Source organism: Vidua macroura, chromosome 2 (genome assembly GCF_024509145.1).
Source record: "Vidua macroura isolate BioBank_ID:100142 chromosome 2, ASM2450914v1, whole genome shotgun sequence".
NCBI lineage: Eukaryota > Metazoa > Chordata > Aves > Passeriformes > Viduidae > Vidua > Vidua macroura.
This window is the reverse complement of record NC_071572.1, coordinates 99343854-99370663: the sequence shown is the minus strand read 5'-3', so window position 1 is coordinate 99370663 and position 26810 is coordinate 99343854. Positions and strand designations below refer to the sequence as shown.

General features: G+C 40.7%; 2 protein-coding genes across 4 annotated transcripts in view; one reads left to right on the top strand and one right to left on the bottom strand.

The window, feature by feature from the left end:
• Positions 1–17561, bottom strand: part of CAB39L (calcium binding protein 39 like) — a 61251-nt gene extending 43690 nt beyond the window's left edge. For 2 of the 3 annotated variants that reach the window (XM_053970923.1, XM_053970927.1), the window contains exons 1-2: positions 17349–17412; positions 16036–16162 (exon numbers count right to left, since the gene is read on the bottom strand). The gene's annotated coding sequence lies outside the window, so the exon portion shown is untranslated. Of the gene's footprint in view, positions 1–16035; positions 16163–17348; positions 17413–17534 lie in introns of those variants that run through there. The other variant, XM_053970925.1, reaches the window with a different exon arrangement.
• A 290-nt stretch (positions 17562–17851) lies between these two features.
• The window catches only part of SETDB2 (SET domain bifurcated histone lysine methyltransferase 2), a 45298-nt gene continuing 36339 nt past the window's right edge, over positions 17852–26810 (top strand). Inside the window, exons 1-7 of the mRNA XM_053969818.1 lie at positions 17852–18105; positions 19058–19117; positions 21390–21512; positions 22944–23009; positions 23586–23688; positions 24312–24878; positions 26373–26492. Coding sequence (XP_053825793.1) covers positions 18090–18105; positions 19058–19117; positions 21390–21512; positions 22944–23009; positions 23586–23688; positions 24312–24878; positions 26373–26492 — 1055 coding nt within the window. The 5' untranslated portion in view covers positions 17852–18089. The remainder of the gene's footprint in view (positions 18106–19057; positions 19118–21389; positions 21513–22943; positions 23010–23585; positions 23689–24311; positions 24879–26372; positions 26493–26810) is intronic.

Below are 26810 nucleotides of genomic sequence, written 5' to 3'. Positions count from 1 at the left end.
CCCGGCTCCTCGCTGCTCCTGCTCCGACGAGCTCTGTGCCTGGGTGTGCGCTTTTCCCCCACTGCCCTCCCCGCTTCCCACTCCCTCACTCGTCTTGCTCACAGGCTCACTCACACACACACACACACACCCCCAAAACTCCACGTCAGAGGAACGCGTGGAAAAGCCAAGGATGAAGTGATCACTCCGCCGAGAGATTTCCCCAGGGTTAAGGGAGGACATGCGACAATTTCGCATCACTTCTGTAAGTTTCCATTCCTCTCCAAAGTCTGTCGGTGCAGGGGGAGGCATCGCTGGCGGGTCCTCGCACCATCACGTGGCGTAGGCTGCTGGAATTAAATTATTCACCTTGCCGTCCTGCTAGGAATGCAAATAAGGGAGCCCAACAGCGGATTGTTGTTACAAGATAATAAAAAAAAATCAACATGCTCACGCACCACGTCTTTCAGCAAAGTCCTGTCCAGCAAATCTTTAGTTAAGCTGCTTCCTGCCTGACTATGTATTATTACACAAAGATCCAAATACTTTTCCACAATAATACTTGAGGGGATTAAAAAAACCACCCACCTGCAGTATACTCTGAGCAAAATTTAAATCCTGATGAGGAAGAACATTAGCTCAAAGTATTTTTTCAAAGGCTAATGTGATGGGGAAAAATCATAAAGTATTCTGAAACAAGTACTACCAGCTATTATCAAGCATCCAAATACAGCAAAATGTAATTAAAGGAATTTTTAGTGCTTCATTTTTTTGTCTTGGTAACTATTGTTTGGCAAGTGCCACACATTCCCAAAGGGAATGGCAAGTGCTGTCCCCTCTGCTGCCAGCTGTTGAGAGCAGGGGAAGAAGGATGCCTCACTATAGGCACTTCAAGGTGGGATTTAAAATGCATCTTCATCTGGATCTTGGCCGAGTCCCAGCTCGGATGTGTGCCAGCATGTCTTTCAGCCAAGCTCTCCAGCTTGGGGGGAAAACTTTACCTCCCATCACTTCTTCCTCAGGGCATAGCCTAGCCAAAGTCCTACATTATTAAAAATAATTTGGTATGCTACGTTTGCTTGGGGAGCTGCTCTCAGAGTTAGTAGCGCTACAGTTGCATCAGATCTTGATTTAAGGCTCACCTGCAGTAGCTATTCACAGCTCTATATTACAGGCAGCCAAAAGTGCATGAGAAACCTAATTTCTGAGGAATACAGATGAAACAGACACCTTTTAAAGGGCTATGAGCCTTTGCTTGCCATGCCAACTCCTGGGCTCAGAGAGGCAGAAGCCACCCCTGCTCCCTTAACCTCCCTGCCTCTGCACAGGAGGCACCAAGCCAGCCTTAGATCAGCAGATTTTACTCTCAACTTATCAGTAAAGCACGTCACCATTTCTGCTCACACTTTGCCTAACAGATCATCAAGATACTGCAGCCCTGCGTGTTTGGACTGCCCTGAACAGCACTGGGAACAGGCGTTAATTAGTGCTGCAACAAGTGACACTGAGTGGCAATTTCTGCTACAATCCCCTTGTGAAATATTCTTCCAGCACTGAATTAAAGGCTTCACATTAGCCACCACTGACCAGGTTTCCTCTCCAGGCTGTCTCCACCGAGAGCTCAGCAAGGGACACTGTGGGCGCCAAGCTCTGAACAGGGTGAGCCCTGAAGCTCAGGAGGCACACGAACAACATGAAGGACTTGGGGAGAAGAACTGGCACTGGGCACCTTTTCGTGGGTGCCCTGCTGTGTCCCAGCTGGGTGGGGAGAGGGAAGGGGTGCTGGGCCTTGTGGTATCTTACAACCACTCTGGCATTGGCCCTTTCTATTTTATCGGATACCTCGGCCTTTGGGTAAGCAGTGAAAGTCAAATGATAAACACTCTGCCCTTGGGCTACTTCTGACAGTCCTGGCTTTTCCTAAAGCAACACAACAATCCAAGTGCATCACTGCTTCCACTGTGTGTCTTTAAGAAAAAAAAAAAAAACAACCTTTTTTCCTCTACCTGTTCCATGAAAAATTTTATCTTTTCTGTTGCAAATCCACCATCCCTTCAATAGGTAAAACCTCAACTTTTTGTTGTGCTGTGGAGTTCAACAGTGGTAAGTGTCACCCTGAAACCAAACTATCACATAAAAAGATTGAAATATCAGAACAAATGTGTTTTAGTTGCACATAAGGAGCCCCAGTGGGGATAATCTGTGTATCACTGCACTCCATAAAATATTCACAGACCATTCTGAGTATCCTGGCTCTTTGGAAGTATAAGAAATTTATCTACAAAGTAACTGTCCTTTGTTTTGGACTAAATGTGCCTGTTTTCCTGATTCAGAGCAATAATTTGAATTTGCACTCAATTACAGTTCAACTTTTCCCATCTTCTACCTGAGGAAATATTTTAGGGCTTTCATAGGAGCCCTCTACACAGCTGGAGAGCAAGAAACCCACCTGCCTCCATCCCTGCATTGCAGCAGAAGAAAATGCGCAAAACAAGGTAGCTAAAGGGGCAGGGGAAAAACAGATTCTCTGCTATTCCAATAATCTGTTTCATCTTAAGTAGAGTTAATTCTCAGATGACAGGAAAAGGCCCTGAACCATTCAACAGGAATTAAGCCATAATTACTTGGTGCTCTTATCTGTTTGTTGGGATTTTTTGTTGCCAAGAGGTTATTAAATATTTCCAAAATATGTTTTCTTCAAATCTTAATTTGTAGCCATCTAAAATCTAGAAAGATGTAATTATAAATAGACAAAAAAATCTTTACAGTCTTAAAGTACAAGGAAAAAAAAAATCTCTGCACTGCTAAAGTACTCCAGCTTCCACGTATTTAAATTTCATTATATTTGTTTCCATTAAAGAGAGCAGAGTCCTCAGGCTAAGGTACGGTTAAAGTACTTTTGAGAAATCTTTGTCCTTGCTTTCATAACTTAAAATCATCCCATCTAATAAAGACCAAAGGAAGAAAACCCCCATAGATTTTTCCTGCCCTTACCATTTAGTTTCTAATGAGGAAAAGAGAAATCAGAGAACTTCAACAATGAGTGAAATTGCAATAAATTACAGCAGCAGATGATAAACACACGGCGTATATATATTAATTCTGCTTATTTAATCATCCATTTCCAGTCTGTCTACCTCCTCTGAGATTACTTCCAGCATTCCAAACCCCTAAGCAGCCTCTAATAATAATAATAATAACAACAACATCCTTCCTTCCCCCCAAATTGCTCAACGCCCCAGGCCATCAAAATTCAGTTCTCCACAGCAACAGGTTTAGTTGTGTAATGCTGACTATCAAGAGGAGAAGCTTTAGCATACTAAAAAGATTCCCCCACCCTCCAAAACCTGAAAAGGAAATAACATCCCCCACAGGATTTCATGCTATTCTTAAAAGTCACAAGATATCAACATTTTGGCAGCTTATTGGGGTGGAGGGGAACTAAAAACAAGTAATTTATATAATCTACATCATAAAGCTGTTACACTTTAACTCAAAGCATTTAGCTTTACGGCAGAGCAATATAAAAAGGGCCCAACAACACTTCTAAAACCTCATAAAATAAGATGCTTTACAGTAACTTCATACTTCTGTGTTATTCTGCAAGTTCACAGAACTCAATTTCTTCAGATCTCTGCAAGAGCAATGTGGCCACTTCAGATTAATGCAAATTAATTCTTCTTCATGGAGGAGATCCCAAATACAGACATAGAACACACACACACTTTCTCTCCATGTAATCTCAGAGGGAGACAAGCTTGGAACTGAGCCTGTATACCAATCCCCCAAAACAGCTACCAGCACCTAAAAGCAAATTAACATTTGGCTGCTCATCCAAATACAAAATAAGGCAAAAAAGGGGGGTATAGTCTACAGAAGGGCAGGTGGTTTTCCCTACAGCCATGTAAAAAGCAGCAAAGCTTCTGGCCTCTCTTGGGACTAGAAAATTGGTATTTCTTCAGTGAAGGGTGGAAAACAGAGAGCAGCAAGATGCAGTGGCTGACCTGTAGTTGCATTTTAGCTGAAGTGAGTGGAAGGATTTAAATGGATGCTTTATATAAGCTACTCCTAAGAATGCAGACATGTCTTCAACGATTATGTTCCCCTCTTCTTCCTCCTAGCTCCCTCTAGTGCTTTGAAGGACATACGGCCTTTTCCCTCCTGATTTATTTAATGCAAAAACAGTTGCTAAGATGATGTTTGGTTTAGTTGGGGTTTTGGGGGTTTTTAAGATCTGCAATAGCTCTTATAAACTGATCATGAGATTTTACTGAATGTGTTATTCATATGTACAATCACTCCAGAAACTAAGCACTGACACTGGCCTTTCTACCAGAAATTTTTGTGTATTAATACTTTATGTACAGGCCAGTGTATTTAAAAGTTTACTCATTTTAAAGGCATCCAGCTTCATCATTAGAGAAAGTCAACTAAAATTAATCCCTTTCCTTGAGCATTCCCACTCCCAAGTGAATTGTGTCTAAACAGAAGGTTACTACAGCCCAACAGCTGAAAAATATAACATATTAAAATTTTATGTCTGCCCTAAAGTCACTTATAAAATGTTAATTGTGCCCCTTATCTACTGTGTCCCAACATAAAACACAAATAAGAACCATACCTGCACTCCCACTTTTTAGGAGAGGAGGAAGAGTGAACTGATGAGAACATCAGGCTTTTTACCTGCAGACTCATGCAAACAGAAACTAGCCCCCCAAAACCAGTGACTGCCTGAAGAGCCAAGCAGGTATTTTTAAAATAATTAAAGCTTTCACGTCTCCAAACTGCTTCTATCCCTGCTCTGTACAGTCAATCAGCTTAGTGGCCATGTTTGTTTGTTTGTTTTGTTAAGGTCCATTCACAGAATTAAAAATGGGAAGAGGAAAGACCATTTCAAGAGGTGCAACAAAAAGAGCTTTGCTGAAGACCTAAAACCACTCATCACATGTGTGTCAATCTTTCAGTTTCTGTAGCAGCACACTAAAATCCATTTTTCTTTGTGGAATTGAAAAATCCTTTCAAGTGTATAAAAGCATTTATCTGTGATCTCCCATTTCTGAAACAGTCAAACAATATTAATAGTGTTTTGTCTTCTTGAAAGTACTGAATTTAGTTACTGGTCTCCATGTAACTTCACCAAGCAGTTTCCTTTATATTAGACAGCACAGAGTACTGCAGGTTAAGACATCCCCTTCCACCAGGCTCACTAATGCAAAAAACCCTATAGATGTTCCTACAACTTCCTTGCTGGTCAAAGACAACAGAGCACCCCTAATCAGAACTTTAAATTTCCTAAGAGTGCTTGAAGCTGAAAGTTGAAAGTTAGTGCATATTCACCTTAGCAATGGTGATATGCTGTGAAAATGTCGGGCAGATCAACTGCCCTTTGATGCCTATAATTTCTTGAAATACAGTGTGTGAATGTTTCTGACAAGCTGGAAGGCAGTTCGGGATTTAAGACTTTTCCTCTACTGACCACTGCTACAGAAGGCTAAAGCATTTTTCATCAGATGCTTTCCAGATGACTTGCAGACAAACGAAATTAAGTTAAATATAAAACACAAGTTAAATGCTCCTGTGAGGCACTCACTGTAACACCCAATATAGTATGAGGAAACTGAGGTGGCACCAAGCAAACACCCAAAGGTGTGCACTCCAAAATGTACTGCTAAAGGATATCAGGAGATAGGAATCATCATTCTGGATCAGACAAAGGTGCATTAAAGCCCATCTCTAAGAGGGGCTGACACCAAGAACAAAGTAGAAAAAGAAACATATACCATAGGAACTATTCTTCTGCTTCTGGCAATCAGCACCTTTGAGGTTTCCTTAAGCATCATCCAAAATCACCATGATGAAAAGTTACACACCTTTCACTTTAAAGATCCCAAAGAAGCACTATTCCCCATCTAGGGGGACTCTTAAATCACTTCTGCAATACTCAGAATACAACAGATTGTTCAAGATTGCTTCTGACTGTCAAGACTGAGCAGCCAAGACAGCTCAGAGACTGTTATTTCTTGTAGATGAGGGACCAAACAAGACAAGTTCCAGCATCAATTTATTGCATTCCAGTTAGTTCCTTCTTCAGGGCAGCAAAGCCAGGATTTACCTGCAGAACCATTGTATTTTTCAAGTGGTCACCCCCAGACAAGGGAACAAGTACTTCCAGAAAGTCCCATATAAAGGCATGGTGTTATACCCATGGAGAAGATGAGTTCAGACCTAGGAAGAGTCAGTTCCTATTTATGTCACACTATGTGATCTTGGAAAAGCCACTTAGTCTCCCCACTGGAAAATTTATGCATTCAAAACCATAAGGTGCTTTGACTCTACAGTGATGGAACCCAAACAAACGCAGCAGGCAGCACCCAGCTTACTTGTGTCCTTTTCCTGCAGACTGGGGTAACAGTCCTGCAGTTTGTGTGGTGCAGGTCTCCAGAACCCATGCCCACAGACACAACAAACTTCTGAGTCTCTTCTCATACAGTTTAAGAATCCTACTAAAGCAGAACAGTTGAAACAAAACCAGAATAATATTAGGCTAAAAGTCTAAAGTGCTACTCTTAGATGAAAAATTACAGTTTTTTCCCAGTGTCAAATAATGAAACCCAAGCATTACTATAATCCTTGAAAAACAGCTGTTATACTTAAGCAAGTGTTGCCCTAAATCGACTTGCCTAAAGTCACACAAAAATCTCTGTCTTCTTACACCCACATCTTCTCACATTTTGTTCTTTACCAGTTTTGTCCAGCAACGACATTACTTTACACATTGGAAAAGGACAGGGAACCTTGAGAACTCATCAAGCTCAAGTTGCACAAGGAGAGATTATCTTCACAAGTACCCCAAAGTCATTCCTCCTGACAAACAATTAAGTATATTCATCACTTGTCAGATTGCAAACATATTTGTCTTCATGTGACAGATACATGGCCAGTTGATGAAACACAGGGTGCTTGCACTTCTCTGTCCCACAGTCAGTATTTTCCCATCACTTTAATGTTATTTTCCTGTTAGGTGGTGAACAGTCCCTGTTGTCACGAAGTCCTGTCTCAGATTTTAGTAACATATTTATCTGGTCCCAGGAAGGAGCCTCTAGTGCCTTCTTAAAGACTCCTGTAGTCCATTCTGGCCAAAGGTTGACTATATTGAGCAAATTAACCCATAGGGTATTCTTTGAAGTCCAATATTGTTATTCCCCAGTGGGGAAAACCTGTCCATCCACATTCCCACACTACTAAAAAGCCATCTGCTGTTCCCCCCATCCGTGTTGCCCAACAACTGACATTACAAATTAATTATTATGTCAGACACATACAACTACAAAGTGTCCAATTAAGGACTGAGTTCCTTTTGTGTAGGAATTCCCTTTTTAAAAACAACAACTAAATAACTATTTAGTGCATCACAACACTTTTGTTTTAATTAATAAACCAGGGTCATGCCTTGAAGTCCTTAAATGGCAGCAGGCATGCTGCAGACTGGCATTTTTTAGCCGAGTTTGTCCTGAACAAGGACCAACATGAGCAGTGTGTTCATCTTCTGGACAATTTCTGTTTTGGAGGGAGAGCAGCTCTGGCACCTGGGTGTGCTTTGATTGAACTCCATTTCTGTGTAGCCTCAACACTGGAGATCCCTGACAGGCTCTGGACACCTGGAAGAAAACCACTCGCCACATGACATAAATAGCAAGCCCTGGATGTATAGATTGTAACAGGTCAAAGATACTCACGGAAATCCTCTTGGCAATCATCATTCCTTGAGACATCTCCTAGTGAAATCTGACAGCTTCAACATCACACAGCACACAGATCTATACTCATAAACTTTGTCACACCCTCTGAAAATAGTTTAAGAAATCAGTTTTCTCATGTAATGGTCGCTCACATACCTGGTTCCTTCCCATGGAAGCAATTGATAATTTTCTTCTCTGTGTGTGTTTTGGCAGTGTGCATTTGCAAAATAACTTTATCTGCCATCAAAATCTACACCTCTGAAGGGTAAAAGACTGCTACTGTCCACTTATAAAAGCTTCAATGTTTAGCATTGAAAATAAGTAAGGTGTACGCCTCTCAAATGAAAAAAGAGCCTCAAGCTGAATCAACCCAGACATGAGAAGTAATCTACTATCTTTGCAAAAAATAATATTTTTAGCTAGATGGTATCTGAGCCTGGTCACCTGCAGAACATATTTTCTAATATATTTGCATGCAGCACCTTGTATTTATGAGAGCTGTAGGCCCAATAGCAGAATTCAGACAGAAATGTCTCAAAACTGTTTCTTTCAAAACTGCAGTGCTCATAAGGACACAAAATTATGTCTGGCATTGTTGCAAATTTTGGAGTTTCCACCCAAGTACCACTGAAAAGAAATAGCTTGTTTTCTGAGAGCAGGCAGAACCCCGTGAGAAGGTCACCTAGCAAGAGTCGTATCGGTTCAACTTTCCATGACCACAGCAAGACAGTCTCTCCTAGCTGTCATCATGGGATGAAATTACTTTCACAAGCATAAGAACTTCCATTGAAATATTTCAGCACACAAAGGCCTGTACCCAGAGAGCTGCATGGCAGCCAGGTAACCAAAGATGTGAACATAAGCTATTTAATACCTTGTCATTTAACCCAACAGCAATGTTATTTATTTTTATGTTTTTCAATTAAAAAAAAAAACCCTAAAAACAGATGACACAGAAGTTTAAAAGTAACAAGTAGTATGACTCTGTGACAGTTTACACAAACTGGCTTTTCTTTCAAAACTAAAGACAGGTTCTATATGATTCCTACACTTATGAAATAAGACCTTATTTGGATTTAAAATAAGTTTGAAATAGATTTTTCTGTTCTTCTCAAGACAATAAATGAATGCTGCTACTAATGTTACTACCAGCAAAGGAGTTTTAAAAATTCAAATATTTACTCTGGTTCCCTGAAGCTTAACAGCTTCTTGAACAAGAGCAGCTTTTTAAAAGATTTTGTATCTTGACACTAATTTCAAGTGCTGGAGAATCTGCGAAGTCCATTAATAACAAAGTGCAGCAGTTAATTGGTTACCACTTTCAATGTTTTGGGTTTTTTTCCTTTTCTGAAAATTCATATTCTGTTTTGCTTTCTGCTCCCTGAAGCCATGATTTCTGTGTTCACAAGCATGTGCTTTTTGAAGGCTCTCCTCTCTCATTTTATTCATGCATAGGTATGTAATCAAATCACTTCAACAAATTCAGAATTTCCTTCTTCATCACCACCTACATGAAGTGTACATATACAGTTTTCTGACACCTACAACCAGTACTGACTTCAATTAAAAAATGTCTTAAAAACAAACCTGATTCTATTATGGAAGTGAGATCATTAATACTGCAAAAGAAATCTCCCACTCTGCATTCAGTGTATTCAACTCCTGTCAGCTCTTGGCTACCACTTATCTACAAGGAATGTCTTGTCCACTGCCTGTTGCACGAGTCTTGACACCTTGAAGTATTTTCAAATACTGTTCCTCATCTTTTAAGGCATATCCAGCTTCTTCCCATGGTTATTAACTTCACAAAGCTTTGAGTCCATCTTTCAGAAGAGCCAACATGCTCTTTGATTCAATCAAATACATGAGGCTATGCCATTATTTGTCATCTTTCTACTCTGCGTGGCCTAGATAAAACTGTCAGAAAGGATTGTGCATTTTCTTTCTACTGTGTGTTCATTTGGGGATTTTATTTTTGTGCAAACAAACATCCAATTACTAAAAAAATTATATATCAATTAAAATATTCTCATTGACAGTAATATTTTCAAGATTGAGTTTCTTAGCCAGAATACATCAATAATCTACACAATCTAACTGAAACACTAGACATTTTATAATATGTTTCCTATTAATAATGTTGGATATTTTGCTTCATGACAATCCTTAAATTTTTAGAGTATTACATTAGGCATTAAAAAAAAATTCTCAGTCTTCATAGATTTTCAAAAGTGTTCTTTAAGTCTTTATTTACTGCTGGAATACGATTTGTTCACAGTTACATGATTATCTGTAATATTCATATTTGTTCTCACTACAGAACTATGGAACAGTTCTGTATTTTCAGCATCATTGTTGACAACTTCAGCACAGCCATCAGACAAATGTCACTGTTCTTTTTGCTCCTAGTATTTTTAAACTTCTTATTAGCCTTAAATCCTAAAGAAAATCCAGTCAGTTTTCTGTAAACATTCTTTATAAAACTTACTTGCACTTATTCCTATATATTGGCTGCTGCCTTGGAACCATTTCTAAATCAAGACATAATTCTCCCTTTGCTGAACCCCTCTTTTTGTATTTGTATCTATTCCAGACAGCCACGTGTTCCCACATCCTCAGCCAATCCCCAGCTTTGGGAGACCCTCTTGTAGGCACAGCTAGAAGTGTACCAGTGATGCAGCAGCACATCACATTGCACAGAGGAGATTTGCTGAGTCCCTCAAGCTTTTGCAGAAGTCTTCTCCCATGGCCTGATGACCTGTGCTGAGACCTTAGGAACCCTGGTGAGGAGACAGTTTATAGCATGGAGGGAGTTCAGCCAGGGAGGAAAAACAATGGATAACATCTCTGTGCATTTTTAACTAGCACTTAACCGCTGCCCAAGCAACCAGAATAGTACAAGAATATCTCAGCAAATTCTCTGCTAGCATCTTCCCTTCCCTGACAAAAGAGTGGAACACTGAAGAATTGTAGGGGAGTATATCTCCTCACATTAATGCTGCTTTCTTGAAGGGAAAAGCTTTTCCAAACAACACACAACCTGAAGACCACCAAGCCAGCTTGACCTCAGAGTACATTCAAACCTGTCCTCATTCAAACTGCCTTCAGCCTAAAGCACTTTATCTTTTACTTCCATATTTTGCCCAGGGCTGTGTGTGATGCTTGCCAACAGAGCAGTAAAGATGTTGCAAGCAACTACAGACCTAAACATGGATTATAATGGAAAAGAAAAGACCTATAAATGGTCTGCAGATAAGAAGTAGGACCAAAGGTCAACACAATTTCTAAGTAATAAGCTTTTATTTAGAAGGTTCAGCCTTATTTGGCTCTCTTACTTAAACTAATTTGTAAAAAAATAAAAAATTATGCCTCCCCCCACCCCCCACAGACTTTTCCCAGGAACTATATGATATACACAATATTTGCCCTAACAGAGAGCTACAACCAGCATGCAGTCCTGCACACAACTCTATAAGGTTCAATTTGCTGCTTACTTCTAACAACAAATAAATCATATATTGCAGACAGCTTCTCTTGTAGCCAAAAGCAACAGGGAGTGAATGACCACCATGAACTGGTAGTCCAAAATAAGTTTTGCTTATTTGCAGAAGTGAAAGTGAGCTGTCTGCCTGCCAGTGAACTGCAGAGAGTACACAATTAAAAGGTACACCTGAAGAGGGAAAGCTGATACAGCCATGCCTCCCTGCTGACATATGAAAATAGGCAAAACAAAGAGCTGAATGCTCAGGACACTACAGCTGCTGGATGTGAACCCTTCCCACATAATATTAATCTCTCTGTATTCAGCAGTCTCCAGTGCCTTGACTTACAAAGCTGCACACAACTTCCTTCCCACACTTAAGAGCAAACAAACTGGGTTTTTGCTGCAATAAATTTGTATGTGTAAATTTGTACAAGTGCCTTTGTGCTACCTTGACACAAGATCTTTAAGAAAGATCACCCAAAGATCCAATGGCTGTCACACAAGTGTCCCCACATTTCAAAACCCAGTTATGCCGCAGCGCTTTCTTCCATCTTAATTATTGTCTCTTGCAGCAGGAAAAGCAAGGCACAAACATTACTATGATATCAGAGAGGGTGCTTTTAACTCATGCTGTAAAATAATTTTAAAATGTTGTTTCACAATTTATCAAGTTGCTCTAAGGACTTTGACATTGCTGTCAAAATGAGAATTCTAGCCTTTACTGCCATTACCTCCCTTGCATCAGTTGTAGGAATGACATGACTGCAGAGGGAGGTGGATCTGCCTGCTGGGCACCATGAAAACTTAACAGCCAGCTTTTGGAGAAGTGAGAAAAAGTGTGGAGAACTTACTAAATATAAATTGCAAGAAATTTTTGGAACTACCTCTATCAATACAGACAATATTAAAAGAATAAAAAGAAATATTAAATATTAAAAGGAAAAAAATAATTCATCCAATCATTAACATTTTCTTGGAGGAGGGGTGTTCAATTTAAAAATATTTCTACAATATGTGGCAGCAAAAACAGTTTAAAAAAATCCCATCCCTTTCTGCTGATTTCTACACCCAGGTTACAACTACACATCTTGATCTGTTAATGCAAGGGCTGTAACACCTTGCTATGAATTTGTTAACAAAATAATTTCATTCTTAAAAACAATCCTTCGCTTTAAGTGAAGGCAAATTATGCTACCAAACAACTTCTCAAGTAACTGGTTCATCACAAACTGGACAGAAACCAATTCCAGACACTTCACTATGATAAACAGAAGTGTTTGCTGGGCTTATTTTTTTTAAATGCACATTAAATTTATGTGTCGCAAATCTTATTTAATCTTATTAAAGCTCTCTTTTTTTTTTTTTTAATGCCAGCCTGAATGTAATCTAAATTGTGATTTCTTTGTAACAAATAGCATATGTATCCACTTCTGTGAGAGGAATGTCAAATTTACACACTACAAGATTTGGGCCCACAGTTCACTTAGTGAAAGAATGTCAAATATATTTTCAACACAGCTTCTTTGGTTCCAGTAATTCAAGAATTTTACAGGGGAAAAAGGTAATAACAAACTTAAATGCAAGCACTCACAAGAAAAACCCATGTGTCTCCACTGTCTGTAAAAAGCAGGATGGGATTTTGATCCAGCTGAACTGAGAACACAGAGAGGTGCAGGCGCTGCTGTATCCAAAATAACCTAGACACAGTAAGTATTCTGCCCATACCACTACTTCGATCATACTATAGAAATAGTTGTCTCAAATATTTTAAACAGAGATAAATGATACCAACAATAAAATCAGAAAGCAATCCATTAATTTCCAGATGGTCATTTTGCACCTAAGCCACCTCCAATTCCCTGAGAAAAGCACAAATACCAAGTGGCTGCACAGCAAATGAGAAAATGAGATGGGAAAAGTTATTCAGATAAGTATAGCTGAGCCAAATAAGTCTTTGTGGGTTTTTTTTTGTTTGTTTGTTTTATTTGGGGTTTTTCTTTGTTTGGTTTGGGGGCGGGGGGGCTGTTTGTTTTGGGTTTTTTGTGGGTTTTGTTCTTTTTGTTGTTGTTTGGTTTGGTTTGGGTTTGTTTTGTTTGTTTGTGTTTTGTTTGTTTGGGTTGAGGGGGGGGGTTAAATCCCAACCAGTCCCATGAGTAATGACACAAAGGAACAGGGCAGTCCAAGAAGCACAGGAACATCTGGACTGTTTCTTTCTTTGACAGTATCAATTTTAAACATTCCAGGGACTGTGGCTTCCCTGACCCTTCAAAACGCTTATAAACAAACCCAAATGAAATAAATATTAATAGGACAATACTCCCTCCCATTCTTGCTGCTCCTGTTCCTCACACCTTACTGCTGGTTTCACACCTCTACAAAGTTATGCCAAACCAAGTGCTGATGCAGCACATTGAACTGGATTAAGGAAAAAAAAATCAACTAAAAATTTAGAATTTTCTTCAACTAAATTAATTTCCACACAGGAAGCTGTGACTAAGGACCGTTTGACCCAGAATATTCTTATGAAGAGCTCTATTGTTGAGCCTCCACACCACAATACATATCTACACTGTTTTCTAAGGTTTTAGACAAATTCCCTTTAGTACATTTGAAACCTTACATGTTTCAGTTTTATTTGAAAGTGGTTATTTCACCACACACAATAATGACTTCAGGTTGTTACCCTACGCCTCCTTTTGATGACTTTTATTAGTTCAAGTCCAATTCTACACCAGGCACTCTCTAGCCTTTGCACAGCAGCTACCAAGATCAGCACCAGCCCATCAACCTTCTATCAGCTGGCACCACAAGGGCAGTGGCCTCCACACTTGGATTTAACAGTCAAAAGGCAAATCAGAATGAAGTTGTAGGGGTCCCCAGAGATCATCTCTTCAGAGTGGGAACACCACAAATTCATTAATTCTTGCAGATTGCTTAATGTCTTCTACGTGTTCATGTAATGAAAATAGTTTGTGTGCATACTTTACCCTGCAGGCAAACCCACAAAGAGCCATCAAAAAGGCCAGAATACTTTACAGCCACGAGCCTTACTTCAGAAAGTACCAGTGAAAATTTATTTCAGATAAATAAATTGCTGTGTTCACATGGAAAAATGAAGATAAAAAGTGCTTTAGGCATCTATTTATTTTGGATTCCTTTAATCATATACATCTACTGCCTGGTTTCCAGAAATCTCACGCCCTTTCAAGTGCACTTGTAATCATAGGTTTTCAGACCTTGTTAATTCATTCACATCATCCAAAATTAGAGGGCAGAGTTTTAGGTCTTGATCAGTGTGGTGGGGCTGCGGCACAGCAAAGGCAACACATGCTGCTCAGCTTGGTCCAACATAATCTAACATCCAAACCAGTCCTTGCTCTCGGCGCTCACGCAGCTGCCTGGAATCTTTGCTGGCAATGAACACCGAGACTGTAAGACAGGAACATGGCTGAAACTGAAAACACCTCTACTACATAAACAGTCAGTAAAGATGAAACCCATTGCATTACCAGTTTCCAAATGCAGACCTTGAAGAAAATGCCAGCCAATGGATGGTTAAGAATTTCAGCATATTGGGCCAGATTCCAAAACTCTCAAGCCAGTTAGTAATTAACAGACATCTAGGTCCTCCACATGAAAGAAGTCTATTGTTAAAACAGTGACACAAATTTTTCCTTTCCTTTTCCTAGCCAGTCTCTGCCTGTGTTTTAAGATTCCCTTAGGACTAGAACAGCCTATGATTTTAGAACCTCCGCTTCTCAAACAGACAATTTGTTAGACTTTTAGTTGCCAAGAATGCAAACATGCTTACACCAGAGGTAGAACAAAATTAATTTACAGATTTTTCAGAGACCCATAATCTCCTCTTTCTTTCATTTAATACCTGGGGGAAAAAATCCAAATAACCTTCTACCATATCTATAATAGCAAAAGAATTACAAAACATAGTAACAAAACAATACTGAGGACCTGTAAATAGTCTGAGTCCAATTAGTGAGCAATATACCTAAGGGGAATATTAGCCTGTGTCTTCACAGACAATGATGTGTTACAGGAGAATTTCTAAGATAAACCAAAGGCTGCCTCACTAAGACCATTTTGTTGGTAATCAGTTTGTAAAGCAAGAATGATCAATGATTTGCACTGAATTGCCTGTTCTCTGCTCTGTTACCTTACTGAAGATAGATGTGGATAACAAGAGACTACATATAAACCACACAAACGAATCAATGTAATAAAAGAGAAGATTATATTAGAGCTGCATTTTGAAAGGATGAAGTGCAGACACTCATCTGTAAGGGGGCAAGTTAAATCACCAAGGGTAACAGGGAGAATGTGACAGAGCAGGAGCTGGCAGAAGTATTCAATGGATATGATGACACTTTAAGAAGAGTCAATAAAACAAAGAGCCAAGCCCATCAGAAAAGAACAAAAAGCTCTACCAGAATTTTTAAAAACCATTTTCTGAATGCCCATGACTTTCCAAAGTCTATGGCTTTGACTGCTTTGCTGTTTGCTAGAGTTTGACTGGTGTGTCTCTACCTCACCCAAGTCTATACGGTTATATGAGGAACACCCCGAATCCCCACTGCATTCAAGGTGAAAAAGCCATCCCTGGAGAAGAGAACTGGATTAATTCCTTTGGGACCAGGTTCGCCTCCTCCCACTTCAAGGAGCTACCGCACTCTGCCTGTCTATGCAATTGTTCATTTTAACTCTCAACATATGACCAGAACTATGTAAAGAAAGCTTAATTCAGCAACTCAGTCAACAGCACCATTCACCAGGACAGTCAGTCCTTTCTCTGTCACCCCATGGGAGCGCTGCTCTCACCTCTGGGTACAGGTAGTCAGTCCAGGTCCAGACTGCAGAGCCCCAGGAAGCTCACACTGCTGCTGGAGGAGAGCTGCAGGCAGGTTGCTGGGATGTCAGATCAGCATTGCTTGTGAGCTTCTGCCACCTAACAAGTTTGGGAAGAACTGAGCTTACTGGTTCACTGGCAGAATTTGCTGCTGTGTTGCAGAAAGCCTATATTACAGTTCCAGGCTAAAAGCAAAATGAAGGAAACTCAGGCACATTTCAAAAATGCCTCATTAATTTTGTCCCAAGTCTTTAATTTTAAGAAATATGTATTTCCCATTCTTTTTGCTTCAAACAGCAAGCAAAATCTATTAGTACTTTCTAATATATTCATAAAATTCAAAATTTGTCCAAGGCAGGCAGTCATGTTCTTTCAGATTCTTCCAGCACTGGCCACCATCTTCTCTGTATTTAGTTTATTCCATACATACAATTGTAAAGCCACAAACATTCCCTAGCATTCAGTATTCACGAGCACATGTATTAATAACTCAGCAAAGCAATATTAATCTGCAAGCATCATCTCATAATGCAGAATATTCCAAGAGCAAGAAAAGCTCGTGCTTAATTTTAAAATGAACAATTACAAGGGAGAAGTCTCTTTTAGAAAACATAATACAGTGCTATTTTATTGAGAGATTTGCCAGCAGATCAGGAGTGCTGAGCCACCCTCTTCCCAGGAATGTTGCTGTGAGTTGTCTCATTCCTGTCTGGGGAGCTCGGCAGTTCTCATGGGCTGAACTTCAGCCACAGATGTAGGCATGTCTGTGTAAACATTTAAAAGGCTTTATAGAAGTACAAAGCAGATGCTGGACATCAAAATCTTCTGGAAGATCTTGGGTCAGATGAGAGCTCTAAGTCATGTAAACACAGCATTCCCATCCCCAGAATAATCACATTTCTACCCCCCCCCCCCCCCCCGCCACAAGATTGGCAATATCTAGAAGATTGGAAGTATTTTCACAATTATTTAAGCACATCATGTTTATCTCTACAGTTTTAAAGTGGTGGAAAAAATGAAGCGACAAAAAAGCAAAAAAGCACCCTCCCTGCTTTTTAAGAGTACGTTGTATTTTTGCCCCTGTGGAAAACATCTTTACGCAGCCACAACAACAACACTCGCAAAGGCAACGCAGCTGAAAATTTTAAAGAGAGATACAAAACTTTATTTTCGCATTTCGAACAGAAAAGGGCAGCCACAACTTAACGCTTCACACGGCAGCAGCGCAGCCAGCAAGGCAGAAGAGCAGAGACCAGCAACGAGCTTACGCAACTCGCTCACGTACCAAACGCTTTAATTTACGCTATATTAATGAACAGAGCGCAGCCCGACGCCCACCCGCCCAGACCAGCGGGCCCACCCCTCCCGTTGCCCCGCTCTCCTCCCGGCCCCACGGTGGCGCCGGCGCCCCCAGCCCCGGGGACGGCCCGGCCCGGCCCCCCGGCCCGCCCCTCCAAGATGGCGGACGCACCTCCGCTCCCTCCGCCGTGCCCCCGCCCCGCCTGCACCGCCTCTCCGCCGCCGCGCGGCCCCGCCCCCGCCCCGCCCTTCCCGCTTCTCCATTGGCCGGTGCCGCCGCCCCTCCTGCCGCCGTAACCAATGGAAAGACAGGAAAAGGCGGTGCGCGCGCGCGGCCCCGCCTCTTGTGCGGCCGCCCACACCCAGGCTCTCACGCTCCCCGGCGCGGTTGCGCCCCCTGTCGGTCGGCAGCGCGGGTGCAGCGTTGGAGGAGGAGGAGGAGGAGGAGGAGAAGGGGGAGGAGGAGAAGGGGGAAGAGAAGGAGAAGGGAAAAAGTAGCGGGGGCCGGGACGAGGCCCCGAGGGGTGCGGGAGTGACCTGGGGCCTGACCCCTGGCCTCAGGCACGCCCCATGCCAGCCTCCCAGCCCGACAGGCAGCCTGGCCCCTGCCCGCCGGCCCTCGGCGCGGGCCCTGCAGCCGAGGCGGAGCGCAGCGAGACCCCGACCTGAGCCGGGCTCGGCGCTGCCCCAGCGCGGGTGACAGCTCTCCGAGCAGGATCCCCGGAGGATGGACGAGAAAAGCAGTAAGCCTTTAAAAAATTATATATATGTATGTATATATATGCATGTTTTGGGCAGCCATTAGTCTTGCAAGAAACATTTTTAGGAGTCAACTGTCTTAACCTATTTTCCCGTTCAACTAAATGAATTGTCCAGAATGAATGGCAAGGTTTGGGGTTGATTTCTTTTTTCAGTTACAGCACAGAAAAGATGGAGTAGCTAACGTAAATAAGGCATGTTTTACGCTGTCTTTGTCATTATGGGCTGCCCACGGAGGTGGTGGAGTCACCGTCCCTGCAAGTGTTTAAGGGAAGACTGGATGTGGCACTCAGTGCCATGGACTAGTTGGCATCCTGCAGCTCGGTCATAGGTTGGACTGGGCGATCTCAGAGGACTTTAACAACCTATTTGGTTCCGTGATTCATGGAGATAGAAATTTGGAATCTTCAATGTGGTTGAAGAGTGCTGTCTTACTTCTTAGTGTTCTTGCAGTGCAGGGTATCTTGCATTTGTCAAGAAACAGATTCAGTAATTTATTTACCTTTAAAAAGGTTTTCTTTTTTCCCCCTAAATAAATTGATTTAGTTTTAGTATTGCTGTACTGAGCACATCAATTTAGGAAAAAAAAAAAAAAAAACAAACAACTGTGAGTTAATGGGCAAGGGAGTTGTGTAAGCTCATCTGAATGTGCTGGAAAGTTTGGGTCATCTTGTGACAGCTTCATGCCTCAAGGACAGTAAGAAATGACCTAAGTAAAAAAATTTCCTTGCATTGCTTGTTTGAGTGTTCCTCAGCTAGATCTTGACAAGGCGTGGGATGACTGTTTGAAAGGGGAATGACAACATATTCTTACACTGTGCTCCTCCTGATACCCACTGTAGTATTTACTTGTATAAATTTTGAAAAGCTGAGTAGCTACAACTATTTTTAATTTCTCACCTGATCTCTTACTTGTCCATTCTGTACCTCTTGCAGTGCTGTGTGACTTCTTTGAAGAGGAGAACCTTAACAGTTCCAGGGAGGAGAGCACTGAAGGTAGTATAATCTGGATTTATGGAAGGAAAGAGAAAAGGAGTGTATATTTGGCGCTGATTCTGATATGAAAATTACTACTGGAAGACAATAGTTTTGCCTTTTATGGTGTAAGAGGTTTGTTGGCAGCACTACAGGAAACACGCACCCAGGTTGTTCATCTGGTGGCTGGAGTAAGTAGCCCTGACCTTGGCTGCTTGTTGCTTGCTCTAGCATCATCCCCTGCACAATGCTGGGAAAGAAAAGCAATATGTGGTCAGAAGGATTCTATAAAGGGAAAAGAAAATCCCTCCAGTCAGATGACAGTGCACACCCTTGATCCATCAGCTGGAGAGGTGGTTCTGAATGCTGGCAAGGTAGATGTATCTGGTGGCTGCTCATTCCCTGTCCTTCTGGCTGTGATTGGTGACAGCAGCATTAGCACTGGAGAGATTAGTGGTGTGGACATCTCTTTTTTTTGACGTGAAAATTATACTGTCATCTTCAAATGCAATCTTTGCTTCTCCATGCAAAATAAAGCTGTTGCTGCCAGAGTTTTGGGGCACTCCAGCATGAGAACTGGGGAGGCATTTCCAAGGTGAGTGTTTTATTTCCCTATGGCCTTCACATTGTTATAGCTGAGGACCCAGAAACAAGAAGCTGTTCTGTCACCCATCCTCTGAAGTAATCCATCCACCAATGCTATCCAGATTTAGTCGATATGTGGAAGTATTTGAAAGCATGTAATGGATAAGGACAGCAGTTTTAATCTGCAACAGAGAAACTTATTACTAGAAGTTCTAAATATTTATTTTTAATTGAATGTATTTTTTAAATTTTGTTTTAAACACAAATATTAAATATAGTTTTTGTTATTTTTCAATTTGTAATACTGTCATGCATAGCAAAAGGGTGGGAATGGCACAGGGCAGGTGGTGTCCCTTGGATCAGTATTGTAGGTTTCCAAAAATTATGGCTGTTTCTGTAATTGGACTTTAACCTTTCCATATGTTTTAAAAAAGTTCTGTTAATATATTAGATAATTAAATTTTGTCAAGAGTTTATGCCAAATCAGACTATTTCACAAGACAAACTACTTTCGTCATTGCCTGTTGATATTAAGTATTATGCCTTTAGGTGCTGGTGACACAAGCAGCAGGGATTGTGGTGACAAAAGATTGTCACTTCTTCCACTGCTGTCATGGTGCTTTTGAGAGTAACCACACTGCCATAGCATCACTGGGCTTCTGGTACCCTGGGCGACAGAAGTCATTCTCTACGAAGTCAAAAAATGGAGGAATATTTTTTTATGAGCCTGACAAGAATGCAGTATTTCTTGACTGCTGGGAAGGTGTCATCCCAGCACATTTGCCAGCAGAGTTTTGCTGTCTGAAAGTGGAATGTAAAACCTAGTATGGTGACAGTGTGACTCCACCTCTAGAAATTGAACAGGAGAACAGATTTGCTTATGCTTTTGTGCTTGGTCATTGAAGAAGAGCAGTATTAACTGAGAAGGATCTGGTTCTTTCTTCTGCCATCATCTTTTGACACACTGAAACATATTTCCTTTTCACAGTCCTTGACAAAGATGCACAGCTAAAGTTTTAATAAGAACCTTCATGAATGGGCTTAGCGACTCAAAGGTTCTAAACCAGTAGTTTAAAAAACATTTATTTAAACAAAATATTCTTTATAAATATTTCTAGGAGAGGAAGGAGGCATGATATATGGGGTGTGTTAATTATTTCAACTGATACCCCTTGTTGAACAAAATTCTTCAAACTGCTTTTATCTGAAAACATTTTGAAAGTTTTTTCCCCAACAAAACATACCAAAACTAGTGATGGGACAGGATAGTCAGCCTATGCAGCTAAGAGAGGTTATAGCTATAAAAAAAAAATCCCAGTGTCTTTTGTCAAGTAAAATACTCAGTTAATTCGGTTGAAAATATTCTCCTATGTCGCTTTTGTGAGTTTCAGTGATTAATTTTTAGTGGGACTCACTTGCTGGTCTTTGAAGAAAGGCTTCCACAGCTCCCTTTGTGACCTGCTTAAAAAGTTGCTTGAGGGAGCATTGTGCACCATTGGAAGCCACTCCAGTTCATCACTTGACTTCTGTTTCACTTTCTTAATTAGGTTTAGGAATAGGCTTCTGGAGGTTTAATCAATCCTGCTGTACTGATTGTTTTTTCAGAAGTGCCTGCAAATTAAATGAATGGGAGCCTTTGAATAGTCCACTAGGAGTTAGACATGTTTTTAGACTTCTCAGGAGCTGTAAATGGTAATTTGCATTTCAGGTGATGTGAAGACATTTTGGACACAACTGGGAGGAAGAAGAGTGGATGTCATATTTGAGCAGCTGCAAAATGTGCTGTCATTGCTGAAGGAAAAGATCAAGAATGGAACTGCAACAAACCAAGGTTTGAAATCCTTGTAGTGGTTAAACTGGACTGCAGAGTAGCTGTGGCCTGCATTGTGTAGTTCGTGTGATATCTGCCATAATCCAGATATCTCTGAATTTTAATAACTTAGCTGTTGGTGGTTTTAAGCACTTTTTAAAAATGTCTTTTCTTTTAAAAAAAAAAGAAAAGCAATTTCAGGTACAATTGGCTGTTTTCTTGTTTTGGCTGTATACTTTTTCAACAATGAATGGCTCTTAAGCACATGTAACTGTAATATTCATTTTAGAGAAGTAATGAAATATCTGTAGTGCCTTGTGTTTCATTTATCATCAGAAATTTTAGCCTTTCAAGCTGTTGTCAGTGAATTGAGTGGTTTTGGGGTAGGATAATAATCACCTCAGTATTATTTTTTATCAGAGACACCACTATAACATGAAACAATAGTAGAAAAATGTGACACTAATGCATTTCAGATTGTTCCTGATTTTCAAGGAAATAACCTTCCTCTATCTACATCAAAAGACATTAAAATCATAATTCTGGTAAGCTTGGAGCAATGCACAGATTTCTTTTTACTGGTTTATTTGATTGAGTAAAATTGCTTCTTTTTGTTAAGTCACCCATAGGAATGTAATCTATGGATCTTACTGGGGTTTTTTTTGTGCAAGAAAATGTGCAGTGGTGTAAGATGCTTTTAAACTAATATAGCCACACACTCTGCATTATATATGTAAAACTTCCTCTAAACTGGAAGTGCAGCTTCTTGTGTTCTTGAGCTCCCACATCTTGACTGTTAGGACAAAATATCAAAGCAGTGCAGAGATAAAAGTTGAACTTGAATCCCCAGATGATCAATGAATCTGTGATGAAGTTCAGTTTGAATTTTTCTGTGCTTTGTTCTGTAAAGGTTTCAAGCTAAAATATTAAGGTGGATTTTGCCAAGAGATGTCTGCCAGCTTGTAATATTTATTGCATGGGGTAAGAGGTTGAGACAGAACAGGTCTCTTGCATTCTTCTATCTGAAGGCCATTTCCACCAATTTAGAAGTAGCATTAATTTGGTCTGTCAAGTTCTAGCCCTTCCTAACCTGAAGATGATCAATCTGATGACCAAGGTAGAAGCTTACACTAAATTGTCTTTATATATATTGTTGCCACTGTAGGTCACCAGCTTGTGTGTTTGGAAACATTCCAGCAGTTTTCCAAAAGCTGACGGATTTTCAGTGCCAATTCACAACTACTACTGTGAGCTGTAACAATTCTGTAATTCCCAGATGTGTCTGCTCAGGTCTGTGGTGCAGCACATTTCTGGTAGTATCAGTCTTGCGATGCTCTAAGTGAGCAAGTGAGGAGAAACAAGTGTCTATGGAGGATTTAACACTTCGTTTTACCTATTATCATTACTTAAATTCAACTTAGTATCTGTTTTGGTTTGGTTTTTTTTGCATAGAATGCTGGCAGGCTTGGGCACTGGTGAATGAAGCTAATCTAGGTGATCTCTTAACCTTGGCAAATGGTACGTGCATTTCCATTGTGTTTGTTTGCTATGTGGATTTAATTTGTCTTGTTTTACTCACCAGAAGCTCAATTCCTTTCTCTGAAATCAATAAAATAGATCTGAAAAGGCCATTAGCATTACAATGAGGAAAACCTAATTAATAATTTCCTCAAGTAATGAACTGTGAACTGTCACCTGGGTTTGTATTTTTGTGGTTTGTGTGTATGCGTCTAATACTTGTACCACGGAAAGAGAATTGGAACTAGTAAGCCCTTATGAACCCAAGCTGTCTGTGAGCAGTTATCCTGTGCATGGCTCCACTGGCTGTAATAGCTTGGCATCCTTTTATCTCTAACAATGAAGGGAGATCTGTAAAAGTGTTTCATGTGCGTGTTCTTTCTGGTCACTTTGAAAACCACGTGGAAGATTTTTCAGTAGGACACTTGCTAACAAGCTTTTTTGTTAGCTGCAGTTCGTAGCAATGCCTTGTTTGTAATGTGTTTTGTTAATTATCTCTTTAGTAACTAAAGTAAATTCAATCATAAATTGAAATCTGGTTTGATGAAGATTTTGCTCACATTCAATTTTTTTCAGTTAGCGATGAGTTGAATGGAGATGGTGCACAGGAAACCAAACCGAAACCGCAGCCTCTTCTTCCAGATGACAATACTGCAGACACTGTAGAAGCTTCTGACGGGTCAGTGCCTTCATTTCAGTTCCTTATTTAACATATTCTCTACTGCAGTTGAGAGAGTTCTAAAATTTGTATTTCTCAAGTCAGTGTTTTAAGCCCAATTTGAATCCTGCAAGTTTTCAATGTGAAAATGTTTTTAACTTGACCTATGTGGAAAACCTGAGGTTTTGGGTAGACTTGTCTAATTTCCCACATTAGAACGTTGCAGAATAGGGCATGGTTGTGAATAAAGGTTTATGAGTGTTATCAGGGTTAGGACTTAAGCATCAGTTCTCAGGCTTTCCTTACTGTGCAGATCATCAGGTGTGTAACTTAGTCTCTCTGTGTTTAGTATTTAGCCTCAGGTACTGATTAGAAAGATGGGGGTAAATACATTATTCCTTTTTTTATTTTTTTTTTAATTTCCTTGCTGTATTTTAGCATATAGGTTCTGGGAAGAAGCTTTGTTTTATGCAACTGAATATGTCTTTATATGTTCTTAGGACAATTTCACCATGTGAAACCTTGGGCCTTCTAGCAATGGGGCTAAAAATATTGAACTGCTAAAAAAACTGAACACATCACTGGTTGTCTAAGATGCTGCTCTTCTTTCTTTTTTTTTTTTTTTCCTCTTTTATTTCAAATAGCGAAAAAGAGGATATGGAAAGAACCTGCTCAGGGAGTAAAGAAGCACCTAGCAAAATTGAAGGTTTACCTTTAAATGTGCAGTATCAGGACCACAAGTGCTCTAGTGCATGTCTTGCCAAGAGGGCAGTGGATTCCTACAAGGGTGAAAATCCTCTGAAAATCCCAATCCTGTTTGACTTTCAAAGACGCCATGCAAAAGCAGACTGCCTTTCGAAGCCGCTGGATGTGAATTACAAAGCTCCTTGTGGTCGGAGTCTGAGAAGCTTTCGAGATGTGCGAAATTACTTGTTTGAAACAGAGTGCAATTTCTTATTTGTTGATCACTTCTCCTTCAACACGTATGTGCTGTTGGGCAGGAACACCATGCATCCCGAGCCCCTCGTGTTTGAGTTCGATATTAGCAACGGAGCCGAGTCTGTGCCCATCTCCTTCTGTAACAATCTCGACCATGCAAGATTGCCTTACTTCAAATATCGGAAGTCGTCATGGCCACGTGGATATTATCTCAACAATCTCTCCAGCCTGTTTGTTGATTCCTGTGACTGCACAGATGGCTGCATCGATAGGTAGGTAGAAAGATCCCATCTTGGGCCAGTGACACATGATGCCTCAATAGCAGGGTGGTGGGGTGTGAAGGCGCAGTACCAAACAGGACCAGCGCTGCTGGAATATCTCGTGCCATGCTTTGTGTTGACTGACACCATTGTGTCTTTCTCTTCTCCAGAGCTTGGGTGCTCCAACTGGTCCACCCTCTGTTGTAGGGAAGGAAGCCATCAGCAGGCAGATTATTGTGTTCCTTTTCCTTTCTTCCAAACTGGCAGTGCTTCTTCTCCAGGTGGAGCTGACAAGCAGATATCTTGGCTTTGTAAAAAGAGTAGGGAAGGGAGTCTTGTGCCAGCAGAGGCAGGCTTGTTTTCATGGCAGGATCCTGCCTGACAAATTCTGCTGCAGCTCCTACTGTTAAATGGCATCCTGTAGATAGGGTGGATAGCCTTGAGAGATCAGATCATTAGGAACTTAGAGGATTACTGAGGGCAGATGAAGAAACATCCCCATTCCCAACCTCTACATGTCATCCTTCCCCTTGTCTAAACAGAAACTACAAAACTCGGTGGTTACAGAATACATTTTTGGTCTGAGCAGTTCCAATACTGTTGCTCATTGTCATCTTTTTCTAAATCCCAGTAACTCTGAGCTACAAACACAACTGTGGAAACCTGCCACAGTTACCATATGCAAGTTTGGTGGTATTTTTGTCTACTTTCTTGAAGGATATTTGTCTGATCTCTCTCTATAGGCGTTATTTGGTGTTACATCCATTTTGTATTATTGACTGCTAGGGCAGTTGCACATGCTGCTGTGCAACATAGTTGCTCATGACCCAACAAAAGCTTGAAATCACAGCCTGGTATAATGAAGCTTAATTTTAGTAATTTTGTTTCAGCTGAGTGGTGAGAAACAGCAAGCACACAGCCTGCCACTTCTTTGCGCTAAAGTCCCATAAGAATTGAGATGCTTTTGATGTGCAGTTTTGGGGTTTAGGATTTGCACAGTCATTGTGACTCTTTAAAGTTGTCATGACATGCAATGGTGAAGACAAGCACTGTTGCTTGAATTTTCCACAGTGTAAAATTCTTCACTTCTTGGGGGCTAAGGAGGGAGGAAGATAACAGACTAGTGGCAAACAGGCTGGGATGCTGTGCCAGAAGAGGTGATTTTTATTAATTTAATCCATTTGACAGTGTCCTGCTTATAATAAGTTTCTGTTGTACTTCAGCTGTTTGCATGTGCCATTTATGGAGCTTGGCAGAAGAATGGGGTTGGGGTGGAGAGAACATGGTTATTGTAAAGCACAGGTAACCAGCCAAGAGACTAAGGAAAAAGGTGCCTGAAACAGCCTTGTGGAGTAAATGGAGCAGCGAGGGGGAGTACAGGTGTATATGTGTACACTGTGTACAGTGTGTGTGTGTGTATAGTCAACTGCATTTCAAATTACCTAGATTTATGATTGTTTTATACTGCTTCACATCCATTCTGAGATGTTTTACTCTTATTTTTAGGTCAAAATGTGCATGCCTACAGCTGACAGCAAGAGGCTGTAGTAAAATTTCTCTGTCTCCAAGTAGTAAAAGATCTTGTGGATACCATTACAAAAGACTGGAGGGACCTGTTCCTAGTGGGTAAGAAAGACGATAGGGGTAAAATAAGAGCATACAAGTAAAACAGCAGTTAATAGTTCAGTCTAAGTGCCACAGGATTAAAATAACTGGAGTTTTTGGATTACTGAAACCTTCTATTTTTGTCACAATTTTAGTGGCGGATCAGGATGATAAAAATTAATGTGACTTGAATAAAAGGAGGAAAAAAACTTTTGTATTGCAGATCCTACAGTTTTCACAGCTTAGGTCAAGGTCCAGGAGAAGTGTGAAGAGTGACCAGAATCCTAAAGACACATCAGCCAGCTGCTTTTGCCAGACTTGGTTATGGGTGACTCTTCC